The 26,036-nt window shown below is 39.8% G+C and overlaps 1 protein-coding gene across 4 annotated transcripts in view; it reads right to left on the bottom strand.

Annotated features, from left to right (window-relative positions):
- Positions 1–15,880, bottom strand: part of SLC4A7 (solute carrier family 4 member 7) — a gene marked incomplete at its 5' end in the record, with an annotated part of 76,802 nt that extends 60,922 nt beyond the window's left edge. For all 4 annotated transcript variants that reach the window (XM_080926700.1, XM_080926702.1, XM_080926701.1 and 1 more), the window contains one exon: positions 15,833–15,880. In XM_080926700.1, coding sequence (XP_080782826.1) covers positions 15,833–15,880 — 48 coding nt within the window. The remainder of the gene's footprint in view (positions 1–15,832) is intronic.
- Between the last annotated feature and the right edge of the window lie 10,156 nt (positions 15,881–26,036).

The raw sequence follows: 26,036 nt of genomic DNA, 5'->3' as shown, positions 1-26,036 counted from the left end.
ATAAGAGCTTTTGACACCAAAGTTGGTAAAAGCAATTATTAGTTAAAAGATACAACAGAGATTCTCATTAGAATTTTTTTTTCTATCACCTAAGACATGTGGCTACAACCCAAGAGCAAGACTTCCATGGATTCCGATTTTAAACATGTAGAGTAATTTCAGCTACCGGCTTCTAAACAGGGTTGATATGACAATTTCTTTCCTACTATTTTAGCCACCTGTTTTTAATTATTTGTTTCTGAGATTATAGGATATTGGCATCATTCCACCCTTCCCTATACTCCCTTGTGGCAAAGATGTTGCAAACGTTCCTAACTTTACACAGGCTTTACACTTTAGCAGATGAATTCTACAGCCAAAACTAAGGGGATGATAACAGTCTAAGCCAGTGCTGATAAATACCATACTTCTGCAAGATTCACTATTAAGCTTAGAAATACTAAAGTATGCAAATAAAACACAAATCCTAGGTATCCTAATGGGTACCCACATGTAACTTCCTCGCCAGCCGAAATCTTTCCATAGTAATATTGACAGGATAGGTCTTGTTTTTGACAGTGCAGTAAGTAAATCCCTTGAAGAGTCCAGGGACAGTGAGGACACATCTGATTGAGGTCACTGTGCTTTATACAGATGAACTCTTCTAAGTTGCTTTTATGGCACAGCCAATCACTGTCTTCCACATTACCTAATCTTTCAAGCTGATAACTACAACTTAGGGTCAGTGCACTAACCAGTTGTAGACTGTAACAAACACATCTAGAAATACTGAAAGAAGCCAGGTGTTTCTGCAGTCTATGCACTTGGGAGACAGAAACAAGAGAATCGAGAATCCAAAGCCAACTACATAGTTCACGCCTAACTGGGGAGGGTCCCATGAAACTTTATCTTTAAAAAAAAGTGTAGGAAAAGAAAGGGAGGAGTAAAAGAAGAAATGATAAACTGAAAGAATGCAGCAACCAGTTTAAAGGAAATTTCTCTACATTAGAATAAAGAGAATATAGCCTAAATATTATTTGTAACTATAAATGTGTGTGGATATATAAATGTATGTCTGTACCTTAGTGTATTTTTGAGTAAGCAGGTGACCAGTAAGCTTGTTACTTAATTTAAGCAAAAGCCAAATATTTTTATCCAGAACTTATTTTTAAAGATTACTAAATTTATAGCAAATAATCTTTAACTTCAACTGTATTATTAATAGGATTGATTATCATTACTATAATTTATGTAACAACTTAAAGGGAAGACAGAAATAAGTCGCACAACTCCAACACTTGGGACTCAGAGCTCTTTCATACTCTTATTACTGGAGGAGTCAAGGTGCTTTTGCTTCTAAGAATTACATCTATCTTTACCATAGCAAAAATAAAACTCAAAAAAAAAAAAAAACCCAGTTTATTCAGAATAACTTAATAAAACATTATAAAAATAAATGATAGCTTATGTAGCACCTTAATGGAAATAAGTGTATCAAAACCTGTCCAAACTTCAGTGAGGATAATTTTGTGGGTTTGTTCATTTGAAACAAATTCTCCCTGTGTATTCTAAGCCAGCCTCAAACTTTTGATCCTCTTGCCTCGGCATCCCAAATGATGGGATGATAATGGTATACCACCACACATAGCAATTACTTTTTTTCCATTGACAATGGATACCCTTCTTTGATTCTAAATCATTTTTGTAAAGTTAAACCTAAAGTTTGTAAAGTGAAACCTAAAGCAAATTCAAATGAATATGGCATATATTGTTATTAAAACTCACTTGGATTCTCGTCTTGCTTTTTGTTTTGGTGTGTGCATCTATGAGAGGAGGGGAGACAGACAAAGTCCTTCATTAAGTTGAGTTTGACATTTTGGATAGACTGGAAAGCAAGTGAGTCTCCAAAGATCTCCTGTCTCTGGACACTAGCACTAGACTCACAGATACACACCAGCTCTGTGTTTATGTGGATGAGGGGAATCCAAAGTCGTCTTTGTGCTTGTATTGTATCCATGCTACCCACTGAACAGTTTCCTCAACCCCTGTTTTAAAAACAACTTTTAAAAAGGTATTTATTTTATAGACTAGAATGCTAGATACAAGTCCCAACAATCTTCCTTATTTAACTTCCCAAGTGCCCCAGGTCTAGTTTTTGCAATTTGAATGGGTATGACACTGGGTATTAGTGCCATTCTAAATGTTGTATTTCATGACACAGTAAGAAAATTAAAACCATACATGTTTCAATAAAACCATCATCATGTATGATAAGGACCAAGTGCTGATCTGGAAAGGGGGAAGGGTACCCCAAAAGCTATTCCCTGACTGTGGGATATATGTTCTAGCTGGGCTGCCTTGACTGACCTCAGTGAGAGAAGCACCACCTAGCCTCACAGTGACTCTAAATGCCAGGATGGAGGGACACCCAGAGGTGAGGGGAGGGGTTTGTGGGAAGGGGACCAAGAGTGTAAAATGAGTAAGTAAAAAAATAAAGTTATATTTTTTAAAAAGGGAAAGAGAGCAACCAAGTATTGAGAAATACTAGTGTCAGGCTGATAGACACAAGTTTTCCAAAATCCTTTTTGTCTGAAAGTCCAGATTACAGAAACAAAACAAAACAAAAAAAAAAAAAAAAAAAAAAAAAAAAACAAACAAAAAAACAAAAAGGCTATTACTTGTCTTACTTACAGGGAGGATCTCTTCATTTATGTTTGAGAAAATACTTATCAACTGCTATACTGTCAACTGTTCAAGTAAAAATAAGTGTTGTACAAGAAAACAGTAGAAGTGATCAACATGCATCAAGGCCCAAGGTTCAATGCCTAGCCCCAACTAAGTAATTCACTGTTCATTCACTCATCTACTTAAGAAACCATGTCCTACTTCTAGAAGCTATTCATTCTTTACTGAGCTGTTCAAACATTTTTAATTTCACAAGGGTTCTTTAAGTTACCAAGAACGGTCACTATAACACTATAATACTTCCTATTGTTACTTTAATAAAATCCTTTTAAATACATAAAAGTGAGCTAACAAACTTTTTTTCTATGTGCTTCCAAATACTACAAAACAAGTCTTCAGGCCTTGAGCTACTGAACATGTGAAAATGGCTGTAAAAATCAGAGCACATAATCCACATACTGTAAAGTCAACTAGCATTTGTCTCTGCACTGTTTGTTTGAAGACAGTCTTGCTATGCAGCCCACTCAGAACTCAAACTGCTAAATTCTGTTTAAAATACACTGAGTCCTAGGACAGGAGTACATATATGTAATCCTAACAATATGGAAGCAGACACAGGAGAAGCAGCATTGCTAATTCAAAGTCATTCAAAGTACCAGAACAGTCAAGGCTATACAGAGAAGATTCTGTCTCAAAACAACAAGAGAAGACTATTTTGAGGCCTAGAAAATTATCTTGAAAAATAACTTAAAATAACATTGTCTTATCTGCATTTACCTCAGTAAATATGACACTCTTGTTTGGATGCTTAGTAGATATATGGGTATTGCCCAGTGCTTTTCTATTATTTTATTCAATCTAGTGGATTCAGCTACCTAAAAATCTTAAAGCAGCCTGCTTCTCCTTTTACTTTTTCTGATCATCACAGTTCAAGCCTCTATCTTCACTGGCCTGGAAAATGCGGTAATTTTCTAGATGGCTTCCAGCTTCTACATAATTGTCTCTAGAGTTGTCTTGAGGAGACAGTGCTGTCCCCAATTAACATCCACAGCTCTCAGAATGAATCCAAGCCAAAGGTCTACCTTACTTCACCACTGTCTGTGGCCTACTTCACTATTTATTTACATGTATGTGTGTTTTGCCTACATGTATGTCCATGCAGCACATGCATGCCTGGTTGTAGGACATTAAGAACTACCATAGATATGCTTGGAATAGCGCCTAGTGCTCTGAACACTGAGCCACCTCTGTGTCCTTTTCCTTCCTGTTCAATACCTCAGCCATTCTCAACTTATTAAACTTGAACGTATTAATTTTTTTCTATTCCTGTGAATTGGAATACTGTATCTCTGCTCCTTGATAAACATTATTAGATAATTGGGTGAATAAGAAATAAAGTCTGATATTGAAGAAAACCAATTCTATTTATTACTTCTTGAAACAGGTACTTGTTTTATAGTTCCTATTGATTTTCCAAATGAGTCATATCACCTGCATTCACTTAAATCTCCCTAAGATTCTATGAAATTCCTCTATTATTACACCACTTATTCTTCAAATATTCTCTTGAGACAGAGCTTCACTATGTAGCTCAGACCGGCCTCAAGTCCAGGTTACTTTCCTAATCCTTAACTTCATCTGTTTTCTCTCATAAAACTTACTTTTGTGCTAACAAATATGAGAAGAGGCATGTAATCACCCAGACCCAAATCTCTGGTCTGATGACCTCCAAGTTGTTTTTCTTCACCTCCTACTTTCTGTAACTAATAGTTCTGTAACTATCATTAGGGCCCCACACATGCTAAGAAAGAAGAGTCCCAAACTATAATCCTGTCTTCTTTTACTTTTTGTTATAAAATAGGGTCTCAGTAACTTGCCCAGAGTGGCTTTGAACTCACTCTGGAGTCTCTGGGGATTCAACTTGTGATGTTCTTCAGCCTCCCAGGTGGCTGGAATTACAGGTCTGTGCCACCAGGCCCAGCCAGGAGGTAGTTATATTTTTATATTGTTAGAGAATATAAAAAGTACTGGGAACATGTTTGAGATCTCTGTACTTTGAAGAATGTTAAGTAAAATATTTGCTAAAATTATCTATAAATGTATTTGAAACTTTAGCTTATAATCTGTTCAGCATGGAGACTGTTGCACTATGAATTATCATTTGATTATGAGTTGTTAAAATAAATTTCCAAAAGAATCTTCAAAGACTAGCTTTGAATGCAGGCATCAAACATCTGCTCTAATTTGGTAAAGACCTGACAGCTGACCTGCATAACAATTTGACAATGCTTTAATCTAAATTCTTATTTTATTACTATTTCGAATTTATTAATTCTTATCTCGGTAAGAAAACAGAAATTCTTCTCTTGATTTTTCTAGATATTAGCACCTTTTTTAAACTTCCCAGATTCTTTCTGAGAGCACAAGAAACGATGAGCAAACACTAGAAGGCAATGAAGACAGGGTCTCAGGGAGCAGCCACCTCTATCCAACCTTTGTCTCTGACATGCATTTCTTTCTCAGGTCCACCAGAAACCATTATCTCCACTGGCTTCAGCTCCCTGTTTTCTCACAACTGAGTCTCTACTCCAGACCCTTCTAAATAAGGTTAAGATTACAGATTTTAATTAAACAGATTAGTCAGATAACTGGATTGCAGTAGAATGCATGTCTGTCTGTAATCCAGCACTTAAGCTGCAGCAGGCAGGGGGATCCAAGCTGTGTTAGCTGCTAGGAGTGAAGTGGTGGCCGTAAGACTGTGTCTGAAAACTGACTATGAATGTGTTGGATGTGTTGTGCCACCTTTTAATTTTTTATATTTTGAAAGAGTTTGTAAGAACTTGTGATGACTTCTCGAATTTCCTACTTTTTGAATAAAACAGCTAAGCAAAGTAAAAAGTTGAATGAGGGCTAAATTTATTCTGAATGAATCTCAAATCCTTAGCAAACTGGAGACAAAGTCTCCCAAACGCAAAAATATTCCCAAGAGACACTGTACCCTGCAGGTACAACACGTGCAAAAATAACCACGGCTGTTCCTCCTGGATAAACTGACAACTGGAGTAGGCCCCAATGAGGAATGTACCATGACACTAGGGGCCAACTTCGGTCACAAAGAGGGTCCACAAACCCCAAATCACAAAATTAAAAGCAGATGAACTATAAAAGACTTATTTTTACTATAAATATGAACAGTGATTTAACCTGGTGGCTGTATTTCTCTTAGTCCCCAATAATTACACAGATAAACCAATTATTTAAAACTGCACCTCAATAGCTGAGCAATTAAATGATCTACCTTTACTTTCTAAAACTAATCTGGCTACCTTCCAGCCCCAAGCCATGATACTTATTATTGATCTGGCTCTTTGAGCTTCAGATGTGTTTCCATGATCTCTCTCCAGACCTCTTCCTTATGGCTCCACATCCTCCATTCTCCTTGATGATCTAGATAGATCTTCCTCTCTCCCCTCTCTCCTTCCTCTGGTTGGCAGATGTACCACCCTATTCTGTATTCTGCCCAGCCATTGGGTAATCCACATTTATTGACAAGACAGAGAATAAATGGTAAGACTTGTTGACACAAACTTAAGCCAGGAGATTCTTAGTGTAAGCATTACAATTAAGTGTCCCATTGAAACAAGATATGAGGGCAGAGAAATCAGCATCTAAATAACACAAAGATAAAATTTTCAGTGTACAAAAACATTATGCCTACAATGAACACCAAAGGTTCCTATGGTATAGTAATTATAAAGCTGGAATAGAAATAGCACAATTCAGCACTTCCAGAATAGTGTAAACCCATCATCAAATCTGAGCTTGGAAATCCTTGTCTTGGTCATGTACATAAAAACCCATGTTTTCCATAAAGCAAAAAACACACAAGGAATAGCAAATAAGTAAAATACATACTGTCTCCAAAAACAAATAAACATCTAAAACTGGTGAAAACTGATTTGCATTTTTCTGGTGTTCTTATAACCTACTTAAACCCTTACTGCAGTTAAATGAAAAACAATACCCAAAAGGCCACATTGTGACCACAGAAAGGGCTGAAGCAGAAGTTCTAAATTCCTGGACAGCCTGTGCAATAAAGTAATTAAGATTCATCTCAAAACACAAAAAAATTAAAATACCCTCAGAGTATATGGGCATATGCTATAACTCCAACAGCTCAAAAAGGTTATGTGTAAGTTTAAGGCCAGCCTCGGCTACAAGTCACTGTCTCAAAACAACAGAAAAAGACCTTTAGTGGAGTTTTGTCATTTCATCTTAAAGCATTGTATAATCTGTAAGCTCACACTAAGGTTTTTGCTAAAATACAAACTTAAAAATACATTAATAAAAAAAAACTTAAAATGATGTGAAAAACACACCTTTCCCCCCAAATGTTAAATTTAAAAACTTGATTAAATGAAAGTAATTTCCATAGAGTAAACTCTAACTCTTTTTAAGGAAGTGATGTGCAACAACACACAGTCTGTATAAAACACAGGGACATATGACTCATTCATGGGGAGTTGAAGGTAAACGGTACTCTCTGTAGCAAAATCAGAAACACAGTGTGACCAGGGTTCCCTACAACTGTGTCAATGTAACTTAAATAAATGCCAATTCAGCTGAATTAACAGTTTTTCAGGATGTTGGAGATCTAATGCAGGCACCAGAGCACATGAGGCAAGTGTTTTAACACTGATACATCTCTAGCCCTTGGATAACTTAAAAATATTTATGAATCTCAATAAACAGTTAAGTGTTTTCGCAAGCGGAAAATCTAATTTTAAGCAAGTATATATACTCCAGCTCAAATAAACAGTTAAGTGTTTTCGCAAGCGGAAAATCTAATTTTAAGCAAGTATATATACTCCAGCTCAGCAATGGTAGCACACACCTAGGATCACAGCATTCAGGAGTCAAAAAAGATCTAGAGTTTAAGGTCAGCCAAACCATCTCACAAAGAAAGGAAAAGGAAAATCTAAGGTAGTCAGTTGTACATTGCTGATGCACCTTGCTTTCTATGGTTGTGAAGACCAGGACCAAAAACAACTCTGGGAGAACAGGTTTTTACTTCAGCTTATAAACCATCAAGGAAAACCCACGAGGAGCCTGCAGACAAGAACTGAAGCACAGGCCATAGAGGATGCTGTTTACTGGCTTGTTTTACATGCTCGCTCATCAGCTTTTAGACAACTCAGAGGTGGCCCAAAGACATGTCTAGAGGCCGATGTGATAGAAGCATTTGCTCAATTGTGGCAAGTTGACAAAAAAGCAGGACAGCCACCAAACTGTGAAGGCCTTATACCTAAGCCACTACATTTTATATATTGTCTCTAACTTTGCCTTTACACTTCACTAACTCAAATTTCTGAGTAAATGTAAACAGGAGTAGAACACCAATAACTACAAACTCAAGTTTCAAAAGGATAAATGAACTTAGTACATAATTGGGTAACAGGTATGCGGTTCACTGATACTGTCATTTTTGAAATATTATATACTATTATAAATTATAGTATTGATAAAGTACCTTTACAAAATGGAAATTAAGTAATTCTTGTTAGATTCTAATAATATCCTCTCAAAAAGTATGTAAACCCATGACATAAGGCAATATAAAAAAATCTTCTACTGGGCACGGCAGTATAAAGGAGACTAAGAAAGGATAGTGATTTTGCTCAAGAACAACCTGGAATACATAAATAAGTCTGAGGCCAACCTGGGCTACATAATGAGATGCCCAATCTCAGAAAGGGGTGGGGAGGAGATGAGACAGGAGAAGGAAAGAGGAAGGGAGAAAAGAGGGGAGGAGGAGGAATTAGAAGCTGGTATGGTACTGCATATATGTGGACAAGTGAATTGCCTTAAGTTTGAGGTCAGCATAATACAGTGAGTTCAAGACCAGCCTGGGCCCAATTTTTTAATTAAATATGTTTAAACATAAAGATTATTTATGGGCTGGAGAGATGGCTCAGTGGTTAAGAGCACTGACTGCTCTTCCAAAGGTCCTGAGTCCAATTCCCAGCAACCACATGATGGCTCATGCCCTCTTCTGGTGTGTCTGAAGATAGCAACACTGTATTCACATGAAATAAATTAAGTCTTAAACAAACAAATAAATAAAAGGTTATTTATATAAAAAGATGGCAAGCTGGCTGCATAATGATGTATGTATATTAGTTTCCTCTTTAGCTCGCTAGTGTACTTATACAGATATATAGTCTTACTTTTCTCTTAATGTACCTGTATTCAATTAGACCTAGCTATAAGTATCAGTACTAAGAACCACCCATAATTTACTCTACCTTTGCTGTACAAGGGGGTTACTTCCATAATATTTTTTCTGTTTGTATTGGTTTGTTTTGTCTTTTAAGATGGTGTCTTCCTCAGTAGCTCAGGTCTGCCTTGGTTTCCCAGATGTTAGGCTTGCAAGACTGAACCACCATACCTGATTTAAAAGGTAACTTTTAAAAATAACACATTTTCTTTTTTTTTTTTTTAATTAAAGATTTATTTATTATATGTGAGTATACTGTAGCTGTCTTCAGACTCACCAGAAGAGGGCATCAGATCTCATTACAGATGGTTGTGAGCCACCATGTGGTTGCCGGGATTTGAACTCAGGACCTCTGGAAGAGCAGTCAGTGCTCTTAACTGCTGAGCCATTTCTCCAGCCCCCTAAAAATAACACATTTTCAATCTTTCCTGCACAGTAACTAGACAGGTTTACATAGTTGGTGTCATAGGAGTTGCTTTTTCAAGGTCTATGACATCTGTTAATGATTTGGTGTTCATGCTAACCACTACATGGTTAGAGAAATGGCTAGAGATGGCTCAATGGTTGAGAGCACTGACTGCTCTTCCCAGAAGTACAGTGTTCGGTTCCCAGCAACCTCATGGAGGCTCATAACCATCTATAATTAGACCTGGCACCCTCTTCTGGCATGTAGGCATATATGCAGGCAGAATACTGTGCATAATAATTTTTTTTAAATCACCACATGACTGCCCTCTCTCATCCAAGTTTAATATATTTATCTGTTACAGGATTTCTCAAGAGCCTTTAAAATGTTGATTTATAAATTATGAATTTCTAAAAAGTATGTGTGACATTTCTCAATTTTATTTGGTTACAAATAGTTCTTTGTCAGAATCGCCTATAGACTTCACAATCTAAGAAATAAATTCCAAGTAAATGTTATGGGGTAGATACAAAAATGTCTAACAACTACTTAAGCAAAATATAAGCAAACTTTAAAGATGTGTAGCCAAACTACATTAACTTTTGGACATTTTCTTTAGCTGTCTTCTGAATTCCTTTAAGATTTCAATGTAAAACTATTTGTATCTCTCCCAGAAAAAAAGAAAGAAAGAAAGAAACAACTGAAGTTTTGAGGGTGACTCATAAGCCCCAAGGTGCCACACAATTACCTCTATTTTTAAATCAACTTTAAATAACAGTGCTGCATTAGGTGGTACCACTAATAATTTGTATACTAGACAGAACCCAGAATTCTTTTCACTTAACACTAATTTAAAAAACAGCAAAAAATTCACTGAGGTGTTCTGAGTCAAAACAAATGAACTGACTCACAAGAATCACCTTTCACACTTAGTAATCAAGAAAACAGCTATGAAAACTGTTGTAAGGGTGGTTAGTTTCATACAGGCTTTTTTCTTTACTACATGGACTAACCTTGGACTTACGGATTAAAGCAACCTCCCTGTATCAGCCTCCCAGGAAGGCAAGTACAACACAAGCATGCATAAGAACTCAACTTCTAGGTGTTTTCAGAGAGCAATGAATTTTACATTTCATAAGAGTTGCTGCTAGAAAAAAATTCTGCTTCCAATGTAAGTAAAGAAATATAACCACCAAGGAGGAAAAAAATTCCTTCTTAAGTGTACTTCAAAGCAGCGCCACGTGGTAGATAATGCAAGTACTCTGCAGGGAGAAACAAGTTCAAGGTCAGCCTGTTCCCTAGACAGACCAAGGACACATAGCAAGATCCTGCCTCAAGTGGGAGAAGGGGGATTGGGGGAGGGAAGGGGATGTGAGAGGGAAGGAGAGGGGAGAAGAAGGGAGGGGAAAGGAGGGGAAGGGAAAGGAGGGGAGGGGATGTGAGAGGGAAGGGAAAAGGAGGTGAAGAGAGGGGAGGGGAGGGGAGGGGAAACACCCAGGAAACTTCCCGCATGACCTTAGAACTGCATCCACAAGGACAGTGAGGACTGCTGAAACCCAACCCTCCAGCTCCATGTACACCTTGCCACATCTGCCTTAAAGAAGTCCACAGGCATTCATACTCTCTACACAGTATATTGACCTTGTCTTTTCCTCACTTCCCTGTTCTCCTCTCTGCCCAAACTCCAGCCAACCAGACCAAAAGAATGGTAAAGTTTTGGAAGATATTTATTCTCCTGGCAAAGTGTAAAATTATTGCACATCAATCATCTGTTTCTACTGGGTATTATGGCCCATGTCATTAATCAGGAGGCAGAGGGTTTATTGAGTTCAAGAATAGCCTGATCTATACAGGCCAAAGAGGCCTACAAAGTAAAACCCTTAAGACCCTATCTTTAAATTAAGAAGTATGCTACCTAGAAGACTCTTAGCAAAAGCATCTGTTGTTACACAGGAAGACTCAAAAGAAAGAGGCTACATAAATTTAATTCATTCTCTTGTTAAAGACACTGATTTTTAAAGTAAAAGAGATTCTGTATACTTTTAGCATTCCCCCAAAATAAGGAATATCAGTAAGCTAATATAATGACACACACTTGTAATCCCAGCACTCCGGAGGCAGAAGGACAGTGACTAAACTTTCAAGATTAGCCTGAGCTGAGGAGTGAGTACTAAGGAATCCTAAACTATACAGCAAGACTTGTCTCAAAAAGAAGTTTTAAATAAATATTAAAGTAGGAACTATTGTGTATCCAAAGGTACAAGAAGCACATGCATAGCAAGTTATTATATGTTATAAACAGTTGTAAGAAAAAAGTTTGTCTGCCTTCCCTTTACTCACACTGTAGGAACCATTTCACAACCCGTTCCTTATCAAATATGCATCTCGGAATTTAAAAGTCACTTCTAAGATATTTTCTTAGCTTTCTCATCAGAAATGATATACAATCCACAGCTCTTCAGACTGGGCAATCTGATAGTAAATAACAGTCTTCGAATTCACAGGCAGAGGAAGCAAATGTTATCAGTCCACATAACATTCTCTGCACAAGAAATAATAAAGTATTCAAAACAGTACTGCATTTTGTCAAAAAAAAAAAAATGCTGTAACTCTTCATTTCTACACTGTGGGAAATGCAAGTCTGTACCATAACCACATAACGTCTAAATCTACGCTGTAATAGCAGTCACAGCCCAACCAACCACTTCTCTAGCCATTCAGCCCTCAGCACAGTCTGTACACATGTCAATCACAAACCCTCTGGATGCTTTTAGGTATCATCAGAAACAATTCTATACTTTTCCAAATCATTAAATCTTAACAAAATACATAATGCTTTCAGGTAAAGAAAGCAAGTCCAAATCTTATTGCTAATAAAAATGTTGTAGTCATTTTCTTATTGGTACATGCTACTACAAAACCAAAAATTACTGAATAGAAGACAGTGTGTGTCTATTATTACTCTAGCTGGATGAAAGTTGTGGCACAAAGAGGGTAAGTTAGAACCAACTTCCACACCAGAAACTGACCCCTGCATGTTGTTATTTTGTGTCAATCACACACATGTGCACATACACGTGTACCAAAAAGAATGTTTAAACTAGGGGTATCTATCTATCTAATCCATAGCATTAACCTTATAAACAAGCCTTAACATAAACAGCCCTTTCTGTAGCTGCAAATCCTGTCCACTTTAAGATCTTATTTGTGGTAAGATAGAGTAAGAGAGAAAGACGAAGAAAAACAATCCATTACAGGATGTTGACAAGTAGCTAACAAAGTTTAAATATATATTGGTTAGCACACCACATGCCACTAAAATGTTATACTAAGTTCCTCTAGTGCCAGGTTACTCTGGCTTTCAACTTAACCTATTAAACTAATTAGAGGTTAGTATAAGAGCACGCTACTTCTCACATCCTATGTTCTTAAAGCAATCACCACCTGGTCTCACTATCAGACACAAATGTCCTCCAATCTAAGTCTAGTTTCACATTGACAAGTGACAAGTGTACTGCCTCTCCCTCAACTGTTACAAACCCACGAGTATAGCTTCAAATTACCAAAAAAAAGCCAAAAAGGTAACAAATTCTGGTAATATGCCTGGGGTGCCATGTATGTAAAAGCTGTCAGTAGCAACTCACAGTTCCCCCAAAAGGAGGATATTTACAGACTCACAGAAACTACAGAATTTGAGTCTTATTCCTTTTAGCCTAATACCTATTTTACCAAGAAATATTTCTAACAGAATCATAAAATATTTTAACCTGCATTCACAATTCAAATATAAAGGCCATCAGCATTTTCACCCTCTGAAAGCAGGGCTCCATCATCTGGTGTGACTATTTTCCAGTACCCAGTATCCATGAGATATTTAGTATCTATAAGGTGAAGCTTGGTAGAGTGAAATATGCCTATAATTCCAGCATTTGTAGTGGAGGCAGGTGGTGAATTCAAAATCAGACTCAAACACACACACACACACACACACACACAGAGAGAGAGAGAGAGAGAGAGAGAGAGAGAGAGAGAGAGAGAGAGAGAGAAATCACAGAAGTGATCTTTCTATAGGACATTCCCAAAATGCTCAAAAGAAAGCTTCTTTGCTAAAACTACAGAGCTGGTACTATATGTTGCAACCTACACTAGGAAACATGACTAACAAATAAAACTACTTACCCAACACTACAAAATAAGATTTTGATAAATTCCAAATAATACCTACAGTGGTGACATTTTTACTAATGCAAAACATTGGTGGCACAAGCCTAGATGAACTTCCCCCTCACCCAGTTAAATCCCTCAAAACAAAAGATAATGCAAGGTTAAAGTTTTCCTTCCAACACTATGGTTTTCCTTCTAAGACTATGATCAGTGAAAAGTCATAACACTAAATAATGAGAGGGATGGGCTCCATTTACAAAGTAATATAAATGGCCCCCAACTTAATGGCTGCTCAAATATTTTTACATAATTATAAACTTAAGGTAGCACATAAATATCAATTTTAGTAAATTCCTATGGCTATGCCAGTCTATTTATTGTGAGGTAAAAGTTGTAACTGAGACATAGTGGCCCATGCCTGTAATCCAAGCACTAGTGTGGCTAAAAGAAGAATTGTAGCAAGGTTGAGGCCTGTGTCGATGTGGGTCCCCACATCGAAGAAAGAAATAAGGGAAAGTTACAATTGACAAACATCAGAGTATCTCACTTTTTATTATTTTCACTTACCAAAGTGAGTGCGATCCACAAAAAAGCAGAGCGCCCTCCACTATGTTAACCTATTTTCACTGCTGCTTTCAGACTGGAAGCTTACGGAATTTTATTTCTCTATTATAATTTATTTTTACTGCTATTTTGCCTGCACGTATGTCTGCATGAGGGTGTCAGATGCCCTGGAAGAGGAATTACAGTTGTAAGTTGCCAAGTGGGTGCTGGGAATTGAACAGAGATGTTATGAAAAGGCATCCAGTGCTCTTAATGGCTCAGCTGTCTCTCCAGCCCCTTATTTCTGTTATTAATTTCTTTAAGTTTACTATTGCCAAGTTTTATCCTCCCAAAGACTTAGGGAGTGTGACCTTCCAAATTACTCTCCTATCATGCTAATACTAGAACTGAGAGTTCTGTTTGTCCTCTGTTCTGTCTCTTGTTGTAGACACACACCCACACCCCTCTGAATGAAGCTTCTATTAGGGAAAAGCTGGTTCTACTCTGGGCATTACAGAATAAACTTACAGTAAGCTACTGCAAAGAATGAATGAAAGAAAGAAAGAATGAATGAATGAATGAATGAATGAATGAATGAATGGCAATGGCCTTATTATGTACTACTTCTGCCTAAGTAGAGTGAAAATACATCATTTTTACCCAGGTTTATGAAAACTGATAGCTTACAGTCCAGCTGAAAACGTGCAAATAAGGTTAAGAACAACCAACAGTTTATTTGACAGATACTCTGGGCGAGGGTTCTGAAGGTTCATTCAAAGGCCATAAAAAGAATCCTTAGGAGTTTCCAGTACTTCATCATAGCGACCCACCAAACCCAAAACCACTGCAGAACAACTTCACAGTCGTTAAGACTCATTTCCCCTTATATTTAAGGAGCTTATGTTTGAACACTGTGAAGTAATGAATGACCACTGCCCACGGCCTCCACAATAACCTTTAAAGTAAAGTGAGAAGGGAATCTTAAGGAAAATTGTACTTAAAAAAAGAAGAAGAAAAGAAAAATGTCCTTTCCCTTGCTTTGAAAAGACTGGAAAATTCATTCCTGCAACCTTGCCTTTCCTTTCACTGGTCAGAGTAAAAATTGGAAGTAGGAAAATTAATACCACCCCATCCTTAAAGTCACAGCCTTTGAAAGGAGAAGGCAGTTTCCTCTGTGGGGCACATACGCGTTCCTGTTTCTTAAGAACGGGCCACTTGTGTGTGTCACTCCACCCTGACCCTCCTCCCCCACCGCCCCGTCTTAATGAGAACCCCATTTCTGCAAGTCTGCCCTTAGATGCTTGCTTGCTAGTCTCAGTGGGAAAGCGGCTCGGCTGGGCTGGTGACGCGCAGCGCAGAGCACTGGGGTCTCTCTCGGCCCATTCTCTTCCCTTCCTATGCGGCCCAGAGGAGGGCATTCCACGCACAGTCCTCCTGCCTGCGACCCAAAACTCCACGGAGCCCCGGCCCGGAGGGCCAGTCCCGACTCCGGCCAGAGAATGGAGGCGGAGGGCGCAGGAAGAGCAGCCGGGGCAGAAGGACGGCAGCGTCCACGAGGCGGGAGAACACGGCGGCCGGTGCCGCGCGGCTGAGCGGGACTGTGCGGCGGCGGACACGCGCGTCCTCGGGAGAGGCGTCCGCACGGGCTCCAGGCCTGCCGCCCCCCGCGACCCTCGCCACACAAAGGCGGTGGCGGAGCGCAGCCGCCCGCACAGGCCGCCGGCAGCCCCGCCGCGCCGCCGCCTTTGTCTGCGGGCCTCGGCCTCCCCGTTCCTTACCCGCGTGAGTAGCGGTCTCATCTGCTCGCCGGCCCCGTCTGCCTCCATGGCTCACCCGGGAGCTCTGGGAGGCCGCGACCGCGGCGGAGACGGGCACGCGGAGGGCGACCCTGTGCGGAGCGCTGGCCGCGAAGACCTGGCCGCGAGCGCGGCGCCGGCTGAGGGCGCGGGGCGTTCTCAGGGAGAGAGGCAACGGCGTGCCGCGAGGACTGAGAGAGCCGGAGGACGCGGCGCAGAGGAGGCAACCGCGCCGGGACGGGGGCGGGGCGGGGGCGGGGCGCTCTCCGGCACGCCCCCCCGGAGCACGCCCCCTGCCTGTTTGGCACCAGGGCCGGCGTTGAGAGACCGCCTCCAGTGGCTAAGGGGCTCGGAGGTGGGGCGGAGGCAGAAGCAAACAGACATTCATATGATCCAATCAACAGCTGGAAAGGGTCTGTCAGCCCCGCCCCCCACGGTCAGTTTCCCGGAGGCCCCGCCTCTCTTTGTAAAGGCTTAATTGACCGAGGCTGAGAGTGGAACTCAGTTTTTCGAATCGGAAGTTCTACAGACTTTCGAACTGGAATGGGGTCATCACCCCATTCGACTCCTCACCACGAGTTTTACAAGCAGGAGGGAAACTGGACGACGCCCGATTCATTCTCCGCCTCTGCAAATTTCTCTCCTAGTGGTAACTCTGTCATGGGCCCTGTCAAAAAGGGGATACACCTAGCCATTTGTCTCCTGTACTCCCTGCATTGGCCTAGTCCCATGACCCTACAGGTAGAGCGCTTGTCCAGGATCTACCTGAGTGTATAGGTAATGGTTTCCATCACACATGGTCATTGAAGGATTAAGTACATTTCTGTTCCTCTGTAAAGGTGTGCCGATTGTGGCGTGCTTATCACCATTGTTAACAGACAATAAAAGGTTGAGCTGAGAAAAATCTAAATCCAACTATGGAACGAAATACTTAGCATGTCAAGACTCACCTCCTACCCATTATCAAATAGCAAAGCGTACTGGATGACTGTTTCTGCTTTAAGTCCTAGACCCCTCCCCACTTTGTTCTAAATTTCCCAGAGAGGTACAGGGTGAACTGGCAAAGGACCGTCTAAGAGCCGGTGTGCTTCCATAAATAACAACTACCATTTGCAAAGACCTACAATTACAGATGGTGACATTTTTCACACAATACTACAAAGTATGTTTGTATGTGGTTTGACCGTGTCCCCCCAAAACCTATATTAAAAAGGTAATTCCCAATGCAAGGGTATTCAAGACATAAGGGCTTCATGAGGTACTGAGCAGATTATAAAGCAAGTGTCTGGGACTACAAATGCATCCTTGCTCTCTCACAAATGCCCATCCTACCTTCTGCTCTCAGATTCAGGTTGTCAGGAAGAAGTCTCCCTCACCAAATGCAGCCCTCTCACCTTAAATTTCACCACCTTCAGAACCGTGAGGTACTTTTTCGTTATAAATGACTCAGATTATGTCATTCTCTATAACCACACCAAATAGACTAGGATGGTGTCATGTTCCCATTTTACAGATGAAGAAGAGGAGACTTAAAGAAATAACTAACCCAGGGTTTTCTACTAAGTAGAAGATTCTAATACCGCACTAAGTATAACTTTAAAAGATATCTGTAAAGGAAGAAAAGAGAAAAAAGAATGAAAAGAAATAATTGTTTGATCGATGAATTTGTTGATGCTGGTTTTTTGTTTGTTTGTTTTGTTTTGTTTTGTTTTCTCTACTGGGAGATTAAACTAGGGCCTCACTCCTACCAGACAAATACTGAACTACAAATACTGAGCAACATCCCCAGGCTATGAATATACTTTATATTGAAGAAGGGATCTGGCTTGCTGGATAAGGCTCTTGCTCAGCAAGCATGAAAACCAAGTTCAGATCCCTATAACTTACATGACAGCCAGGCAGGTGTTCCAGTTACTTGTAATCCTAGTACTTGGGCATCAGAGAACAATGCTCTCCCAACCAAGCCAGCTACCTATGCTGGTCTGGGTCCAACTGAGTAACCCAGACTCAACAAATAAAAGTGGAGGGTGATTGAAAAAGACACCAACCTCACTTTTACACCTCCACTTGCACACATATCTACTTGTACGTGTATCTCACATACATGTTCCCACAGATATATGAACATGCACACACAAAGAATTTGTTCTCAACTCTCATTTAGTAAAATATATAACATCAAAGTTGGACAGGAGAGACCAATAGAAAGAAAAGAACTCAAAAGAAGGCACAAGAATCATAGACCCATTCTTTTGCACACTAAGGAGACGTATAATGCTGCTTCAGTCTCTGTGAGTTCATACAAGCTCTGATCATGTTGGTTTAGAGGGCCTTGTTTTCTTGTCTTCCTCTGTACCCTCTGTTTTTTAGACTCTTTCCCATCCCTGAGAAGAGGAATTTGATAGAGACATCCCATTTAGAGCTACGTGTTCCAAGGTCTGTCTGTCTGTCTCTGGCTCTCTCTGTCTCTCTTTCCCTTCCTTACCCCACTCCCCCACGCCCACCTTCATAACGTTTGGCTGTGGGTCTCTGTATTTGTTCCCATCTGCTGCAGAAGGAAGCTGCTCTGATAATGTCTGAGCAAGGCACTAATCTATGAGTTTAGCAGAATGTCATTGGGAGTCATTTTGTCACTACTTTTTTTCTTTTTTTAAGACCAGTAGTATTTTGTATTACCATAGACACCATAGGGACCATAGATCCCTGAGCAATCTAGTCTGTGGTTCTTGGTCACCCAAGCAGTGTTAGGTGTAGATTCCATCTCATAGAGTATCCCTTATGTCAAATTAGTTACTTGGTTACTGTCAAAACTTTGTGTTGCCATTTTCCTAATATATCTGCTAGGCACATCATTGTAGACCAAAGGGTTTGCAGCTGGTTCATTGTTTTAAGTTTCGTTTTTGATAGCCTGCACAGTGCTGTTCTATACCAAAGACTCTAGAACGAGGGACGAAGGCTCTTTGTAGGCACCAGCCCAACTTCTCCACATCCAATGAGTTCTGTTCATGTTGTCTTCAGCAACTGTGCCTGACTCTGTTCTTGTGAAGAGAAGCCTGTTGTCTTGGCAACAGCCTGGGTTGTTTGAAGATTCTGATTGGAGCTCTTTGGCCAACAGCTCAATTAAATTGTAACCTAATCCTGGTAGTGGAAGCTTCCTTGGTGACAAGAGATGGTCGGTAGAGGCTCTGTCTACCCACTATTTAGCAATTTCGTGGACAAACAAGTGTCCCTGTGGTGGAATGAAGTGTCCTTTGGATATATGCCAATGAGTGGTAGAGCTGGATCTTGAGGCAGATTGATTCCCATCTTCCTGAGGAGCTGCCACTCTGATTTCCATAGTGGCTGTACAAGTTTGCACTTCCCCCAGCAGTGGATGAGTGTTTTTCTTACTCTACATCCTTGCCAGCATGAGCTGTTGCTTGTTTTGATGATCTTACCCATTCTGACAAGTATAAGATAAAATCTCAAAGTGGTTTTGATTTGCATTTCCCTGATAGCTAAAAATGTTCAGCGTTTCTTTAAGGATTTTTTCAGTCATTTGTGTTTCCTCTGTTGAAAATTCTGTTTAGATCTGTGCTCCATTTTTAAATTGTATTAATATTTTCTTGATATTTTGCTTTATAGTTCTTTATATATTTTGGATACTAGGTTTCAACTGGATGTGTAGTTGGTAAACATTCTTTCCCATTCTGGAGGCTGTCACTTTGTCCAAATGACACTGTCCAAACGCCATGCAGAAGTTTTTCAGTTTCATGAGGTCCCTTTAATTGTTGCTCTCAGTGTCTACACTGTGTTCTGTTCAGAAAGGGGTTTCCTGTGCCAGTTCATTCAAGGATGTTCCCCACTTTCTCTTCTATCAGGTTCAGTGCATCAGGTCTTATGTTAAGGTCTCTGATCCATTTGAAGTTGATTTTTCTCCCCTTCAGGGAGACAAGTATGGGTCTATTTGTATTCTTCTACATGGAAACATTTACTCTGACCAGCACCATTATTGAAAATACTGTCTTTCTTCCAGCGTGCATTTCTGGCCTCTTCATCAAAAATTAAGTGTACCTGGATGCATGGATTTCTGTCTGGCTCTTCAGTTCAATTCCATTGATGAACATGTCTTTTTTTCCCCAGCAAACACTGTGCTGGTTTTATTACTATATCTTTGGAGTACAGCTGGAAACGGAGAATGACAATACCTCCTGAAGTTGTTCTTATTCAGGATTGTTTTATCTATCTTGGAATTTTTTTGTTTGTTTTTTGTTTTAGAAGTCTTTCACTTGCTTTGTTAGAGACACCCCAAGATATTTTACATTATTTGAGGCTATTGTTAAAGGTGTTGGTTCTCTGATTTCTTTCTCGGTCATTTGTACAGAGGGCTACTCAATTTTTAAAGTTAATTTTGTATCCAGCTGCTTAGCTGAATGTGTTTATCAGCTGTAGGAGTTTCCTGATGGAATATTTAGGTCCTTTATGTATACTATCTTATCACATGCAAATTGAGAACTTTGACTTTGCTGCCCACTTGTTTACCTTTTATCTCCTTCAGTTTCTTAGCTAAGATTTCAAGTACTCTAATAAATGGGTTTGGAGAGAGTGGACATCCTTGTCCTGTTCCTGACTGTTGTGGAATTGCTTTGAGTTTCTTTCCATTTAAATTGATTCCGGCTATGGGATTGCTATAAAATATGTCTCTTGCACCCCTACTTTTTCCAGGACTTTTATCATGAAGGGGTGTTGGATTTTGTCAAAGACTTTTCTGCATCCAATGAAATGATTATGTGGTTTCTGTCTTTCAGTTTATTTATATGGTGGATTATATTAATGACATGGGCGATCATTTTTAATGGGTTTTTTAATTTATTTTGCAAGTATTTTATTGAGAATTTTTGCTTCTATGCTTATAAGAGCAATTGGTCTGTAAATCTCTTTCTTTTGTTGGGCCTTTATGTGGTTTGAATATCAGAGTATCTATGATCTCATAGCATGAATTAGACAATATTCCTTTTGTTTATATTTTGTGGAATAATTTAAGGAGTACTGGCATTAACTCGTTTTTGAAATTCTGGGAGAATTCTGTAATAAAATCTTCTGGCCTGGCCCTAGGCTTTTTTCTTTTCTTTTCTTTCTCCCCACCCTCCACCCACTTGGGAGACTTTTAATGACTGCTTCTGTTTTACTGGGAGTTGTAACTCTGTTTAAACTGCTTAGTTGAACTTGGTAAATGGGATGTTTCATGAAAATTAGTCCTTTTATTTATTTATTTATTTATTTATTTATTTATTTATTTATTTATTTATTTTTCCAGTTTGTGGAGTCCGGGTTTTTAAAGTGTCTTTATGATTCTCCACATTTCCTTGGTACCTGTAGTTCTGTCCCCATTTTTATTTCTATTTTATTAATTTGGATATTTTCTTACTGCTTTGTAGTTAATTTTGATAAGGGCTCTTTAATCTCACTAAATTTCTCAAAGAAGAAACTCTTTGTATAATTAAGTCTTTAGCTTTGGTTGTTCGTGTGCGTCTACTTATTGATTTCAGCCCTGAGTTTGATTATTTTTTGACATCTAATTCTTCTGGCCTTGATATCTTTTTTTTGTTGTTGTTGTAGAGCTTTCAGGTGTGCTATTTAGTTGCTAGTGTGTTCTGAGGAGCCTGGTGGGTGAGAGGTGGGGAACTGATAGAGATGTGAGATTCTCCATCAATGGAAAACCAACCCTAACTAAAGAAACTGGTTTCACTGTGGGCCACAAGATTCAGTGCAATGTCCTGAACATTTGACCTGTCCTGGGTGACCTGATGGAAGATACCGCCCCCTTCTCACCTTGCTCTACTTTCTCCTCTCTAGAAAAGCCTCTGCACTGCTGAGCCCCTTGAGAATAATGAAGTTTGAGCCTCTCTGTTTTCTCCCGATTGCCAGTCCTTTAATAAACCTTATTCCACTCCATAATTCCCACTCTGTCTCCAAAGTGTTGGTCTTCCACATGCAAGTAGTCTGAACCTTAACATACAATACAGAGGGAACTGCCCACATGCTCTCTCTCTCTCTCTCTCTCTCTCTCTCTCACACACACACACACACACACACACACACACACACATCATCCCCTGTACAAACTTGCAGGTGATAGCTTATGCCTATAATCACAGCATTCAAGAGGCTGAGACAATTATCAATTTAAGGCCAGCTTGGGCTCCATTAGAGACACTGTCAAAAGCAAAAACCTAATAAGCAAAAATTTTTTGCAACCATGAATATGTCCATCATCAGCAGAAACTGACTAAATATATATTTTAGAATTCCAAACAATGAAGTGAAAATTACTTGTTACCAAGCCTAGTGACCCCTGAAACCCCCACAAGTTGTCTTGCCTCTGTACCTGCATGGTGTCACATTCCCTACCTCCTACTAAATAAAATGTAAGCTTTAAAGTGTTAAAGAATTAGCTGGGAATGTGGGTAGATGCCTTTAATCCAGGCACACTGGAGTCTGATATGGGAAGATTAGAGGGAGTTCAAGGGCAACTTCCACTACACATAGAGAGATACTGCTTAAGAAGATATAAACTTACAGAGCTGGCAGGTGGTGCTGTTTGGGGAGACAGTGGAACCTTCAGGAGGTAGGCCTAGCAACTAAAAGTAGGTCACCGGTGGCTGGTCCTTAAAAGTTGTAGCCCCACCCTTTCCAGCCTCATGTTCTTGGAACCCTGCTAAAATGCTGGAGGCCAAGTAACCACGAACTGAAGCGTCTGAAAATTGTGCACCAAAAGCAATCTTCTGTCTCTTGTTTCCCACTGCTGTCATATCACAGGAATGCTCAAGTAACCAGTGCAGACCCGAACGTTAGTGAACGAAGTCTATGGGAATGCCCCCAATCAAATCTAACTTAGAAGCAAAGGATGAGGTTGGTAGATTGCTGTTTCCCTCACTTGATTTTACCTGTCTGTTGTTCTACAAGTTTTACCACCCATGCTTTGCTTCAAAAGAGAGTACCACAGCATCCTTAAAATAATTACAATTCAGTTGTCACCTTTCAGTTATCTTAGGATTTATTGTTGTTGTTTGTGGCAGGACTTCAGGGCGACCTTGATCCTCTAGCCTCTACTCCTCAAGTGCTTAGACTGTAGGTGTGTGTTCTGCCTCTTTCAACAGGTTTCTTGACAACTGTGTATCTGTTTCTAATTTCTTTTTGCACATATGTATCCAGGAGGAAGTGCACTTATTGAAAATGAAGGCTAGAAGCACTCCTACAGTTAAGTAACAGTGAGCTAGAAAGGCTAAGAACCCATTGTTCCTTCGTGGTTCTGATTATTGAAAGGCACTTCACTGCCACTGACCCCCTAAAGTCTCAGAGGTCAGACTTGAGTGGTGTAATGTACCTTTGAGTAACAGGTGGGGAGGAAAGAAGTATGTGTTGGTCCACTTCTGAGATGTTCCAGCATAAAAGTGTCACATGCTTTGATCCTGGTCACACCTAAGTATACCTAGGTGTGGTTTATGATCCAGTTACTTTCAAGAGATGGTTCCTCTTTGGCAATGGCAGCATTAGATAGATTCCTGTTGTCCATTTTCTGTAAAGAATACCATTTCTTTCACAGAGAAAAGTTTCCTTCACTAACCCTCTCATGAAAGTGTCCTCAGTGAAGTCTCTGAAGTGCGCCAAGCGCTATATAGGAAAACACTATGTTAAAAGAAGAGGAAGAAAGTTAGAAGGGGGAGCAGGAGGCGGGGGGGGGGGGGGGAGAGGAGGAAGAGGAGGAGGCCACTGCATGTATAGGCCTGTGATGCCAACTATTCAGTAGGTTTAAGTAGGAGGGTCATAAATTAGAGGCCGACCTTGGCCTATAGAGTAAGAAGATCAAGGCCATCTTGTCTTAAAAAAAATAATAAAGCTTTTTTTAAGGGGCTAGAGGTATGGATCAGTGATAGAATACTTACCCACAATGATGGAGGCCCTAAGTTCAATTACTACAATCTAAAACTGTCAAAAAGGAGTCAAGAGTGGTAGAGCATACCTTTAACTCCAACAGTCAAGGCAGAGGTAGGCAGATCTCTGTGAGTTCAAAGCCAGCCTGTTCTACATACTGAGTTCTGAGCCAGCCAGGGATACATACTGAAAACCTGTATCCAAAAAAGGCAAACAAACAAGCAGATGAAGCAGAAGACAGGACACTTGTACATACACTTGAGTAGGGATAATCTAGCCCACAGTCCTTTCTCAATTGTAAGGTCCACACAACTTTGAAAGACCAACAGCTCTTACTCCACGCTGGGCATGGCTCCTAGGGCCATGCCTGTGTCAGACAAGGGGGAAGGTGTACCCTCCAACCTCAGACAATGTTTCTGCATAAGCTAATATGGGAACTCTTGGCCTATAGAATTTCAAACAAAGAAGGAAATTCTAGCTCCTAACCAACTGGTAATATTAGGAGCTTTCATTCTAAAGAAGGATTGTTTGGAAAGTCTTTGAAGAATGCTTATAACAGTCGGCAGAAATCTCATCCCATTCGAATCTGTGTTTGCCAAAGCTGATGTCCTATGTATTTAATATAGCCCCTATGGAACTTGACATTGCTGGGTAATGGCTGCTCCCCGCTTGCTTTGTCTCATAGGCCTATTACTTTCTGAGAGTCCTTCAGTTTTCTTTGTTCAAATTTTTTGTTGTTTTGTTTTTTTTTTTTTTCTTTTATTTTTGATTCTTTTCTACATCCATTATCCAGAAAAGTTGCTATGGAAAATATTTGCTCTCTGTTCTAACAACCACTCATTCACACACCACACACCACCAGATCACCCGGAAAGCTCATGTTTGACAGACTCAGCTTTGGCTTAACCTCAAATAGGAAAGGCCATATTAGCAAGTCATTTATTGTTTGAAATTTTTATACATGTATATATTTTGACTATATCTATTTCTCATTCTTCTCTTTCAACTCCCTCTAGAAGATCCCTCACATCTCCTTCCCAACATGTCTGTCTTTTAGGATTCATTCACTTTTAACTGAACTATGAACTTATTTACTGGGACGTGAACAATCTTCCACTGACCACAATTCTAAAGAAAAGTGATTCCCTTTCCTCCAGCAGGCACCAACTTCCAAAAGCTCCTGTTAGGGGTGGGACTTTGATAGCTCTACACTTTTGCAGGCTGGAATTAACTGGCTTGGTTTTGAGTACAGTATATAAGTAGTCTTTGATGCTGTGAGTTCATGTATGTAACTACCATGCCATACCCAGAGGAAAGTATTCACAGCATTCCTCCCCATCCTTTGGCTCTTACATTCTTTTCAACCCCTCTTCTATAATGTAATTATACTTTAAAAATTTTTTTTAAATTTATTTTATGTATGTGAGTACTTTGTAACTCTTCAGACACACCAGAAGAGGGCGTCAAAACCCATTACAGATGGTTGTGAACCACCATATGGTTGCTGGGAATTGAATCAGGACCTCTGAAAGAACAGTCAAAGGCTCTTAACCACTGGGCCAGCTCTCCAGCCCCATAATTATACTTTTTTGAACCATACTGATCCTCTTTATCACCATCACCACCACCACTACCATCACCACCATCATCATTATTAGACTATAAATTTGGAACTTACATTAATCCTCCTGCCTCTCCTGTCTTAGAGTTTTACTGCTGTGAACAGACAGCATGATCAATGCAAGTCTTATAAAGGACAATATTTAATTGGGGTTAGCTTATAGTTTCAGAGGCTCAGTCCATTATCATCAAAGCAGGAGCATGGCAGCATCTAGGTAGTCATGGTGCAGGCAAAGATGAGAGTTCTACATCTTCATCTGAAGGCTGCTAGCAGAATACTGGCTTCCAGTTAGCTAGGATGAGGGTCTTCAAGCCCACACCCACAGTGCCACATCTACTCCAACAAGGGTATACCTTCTAATAAGTGGCACCTAGTCAGAGCATATATGAACCATCACAGCCTCCAAAGCCCTGACATTATTGGTAGGCACTTCCACTCCTGGTGTCTTTTTACTTTCTATTTCCAGGCAGGATCTTACTTCACTGCTCATACTGGCCCTAAACTTTCTATCCTATTGCCCTGGGAAGCTAGGATTATAAACCTGTGCTCCCAGAATTGACTTATAATGAAATGACATTTTTTTTTTACAAGTTACAAGTTACAAGCTTAGTTTTATAACTTTTTAAACAAACAAATGAACTAACAGACTCA

Source organism: Micromys minutus (assembly GCF_963924665.1).
Source record: "Micromys minutus genome assembly, chromosome: 12".
Classification (NCBI taxonomy): domain Eukaryota; kingdom Metazoa; phylum Chordata; class Mammalia; order Rodentia; family Muridae; genus Micromys; species Micromys minutus.
The sequence above is the reverse complement of the archived record's forward strand: the minus strand, read 5'-3'. Positions and strand labels throughout refer to the sequence as shown.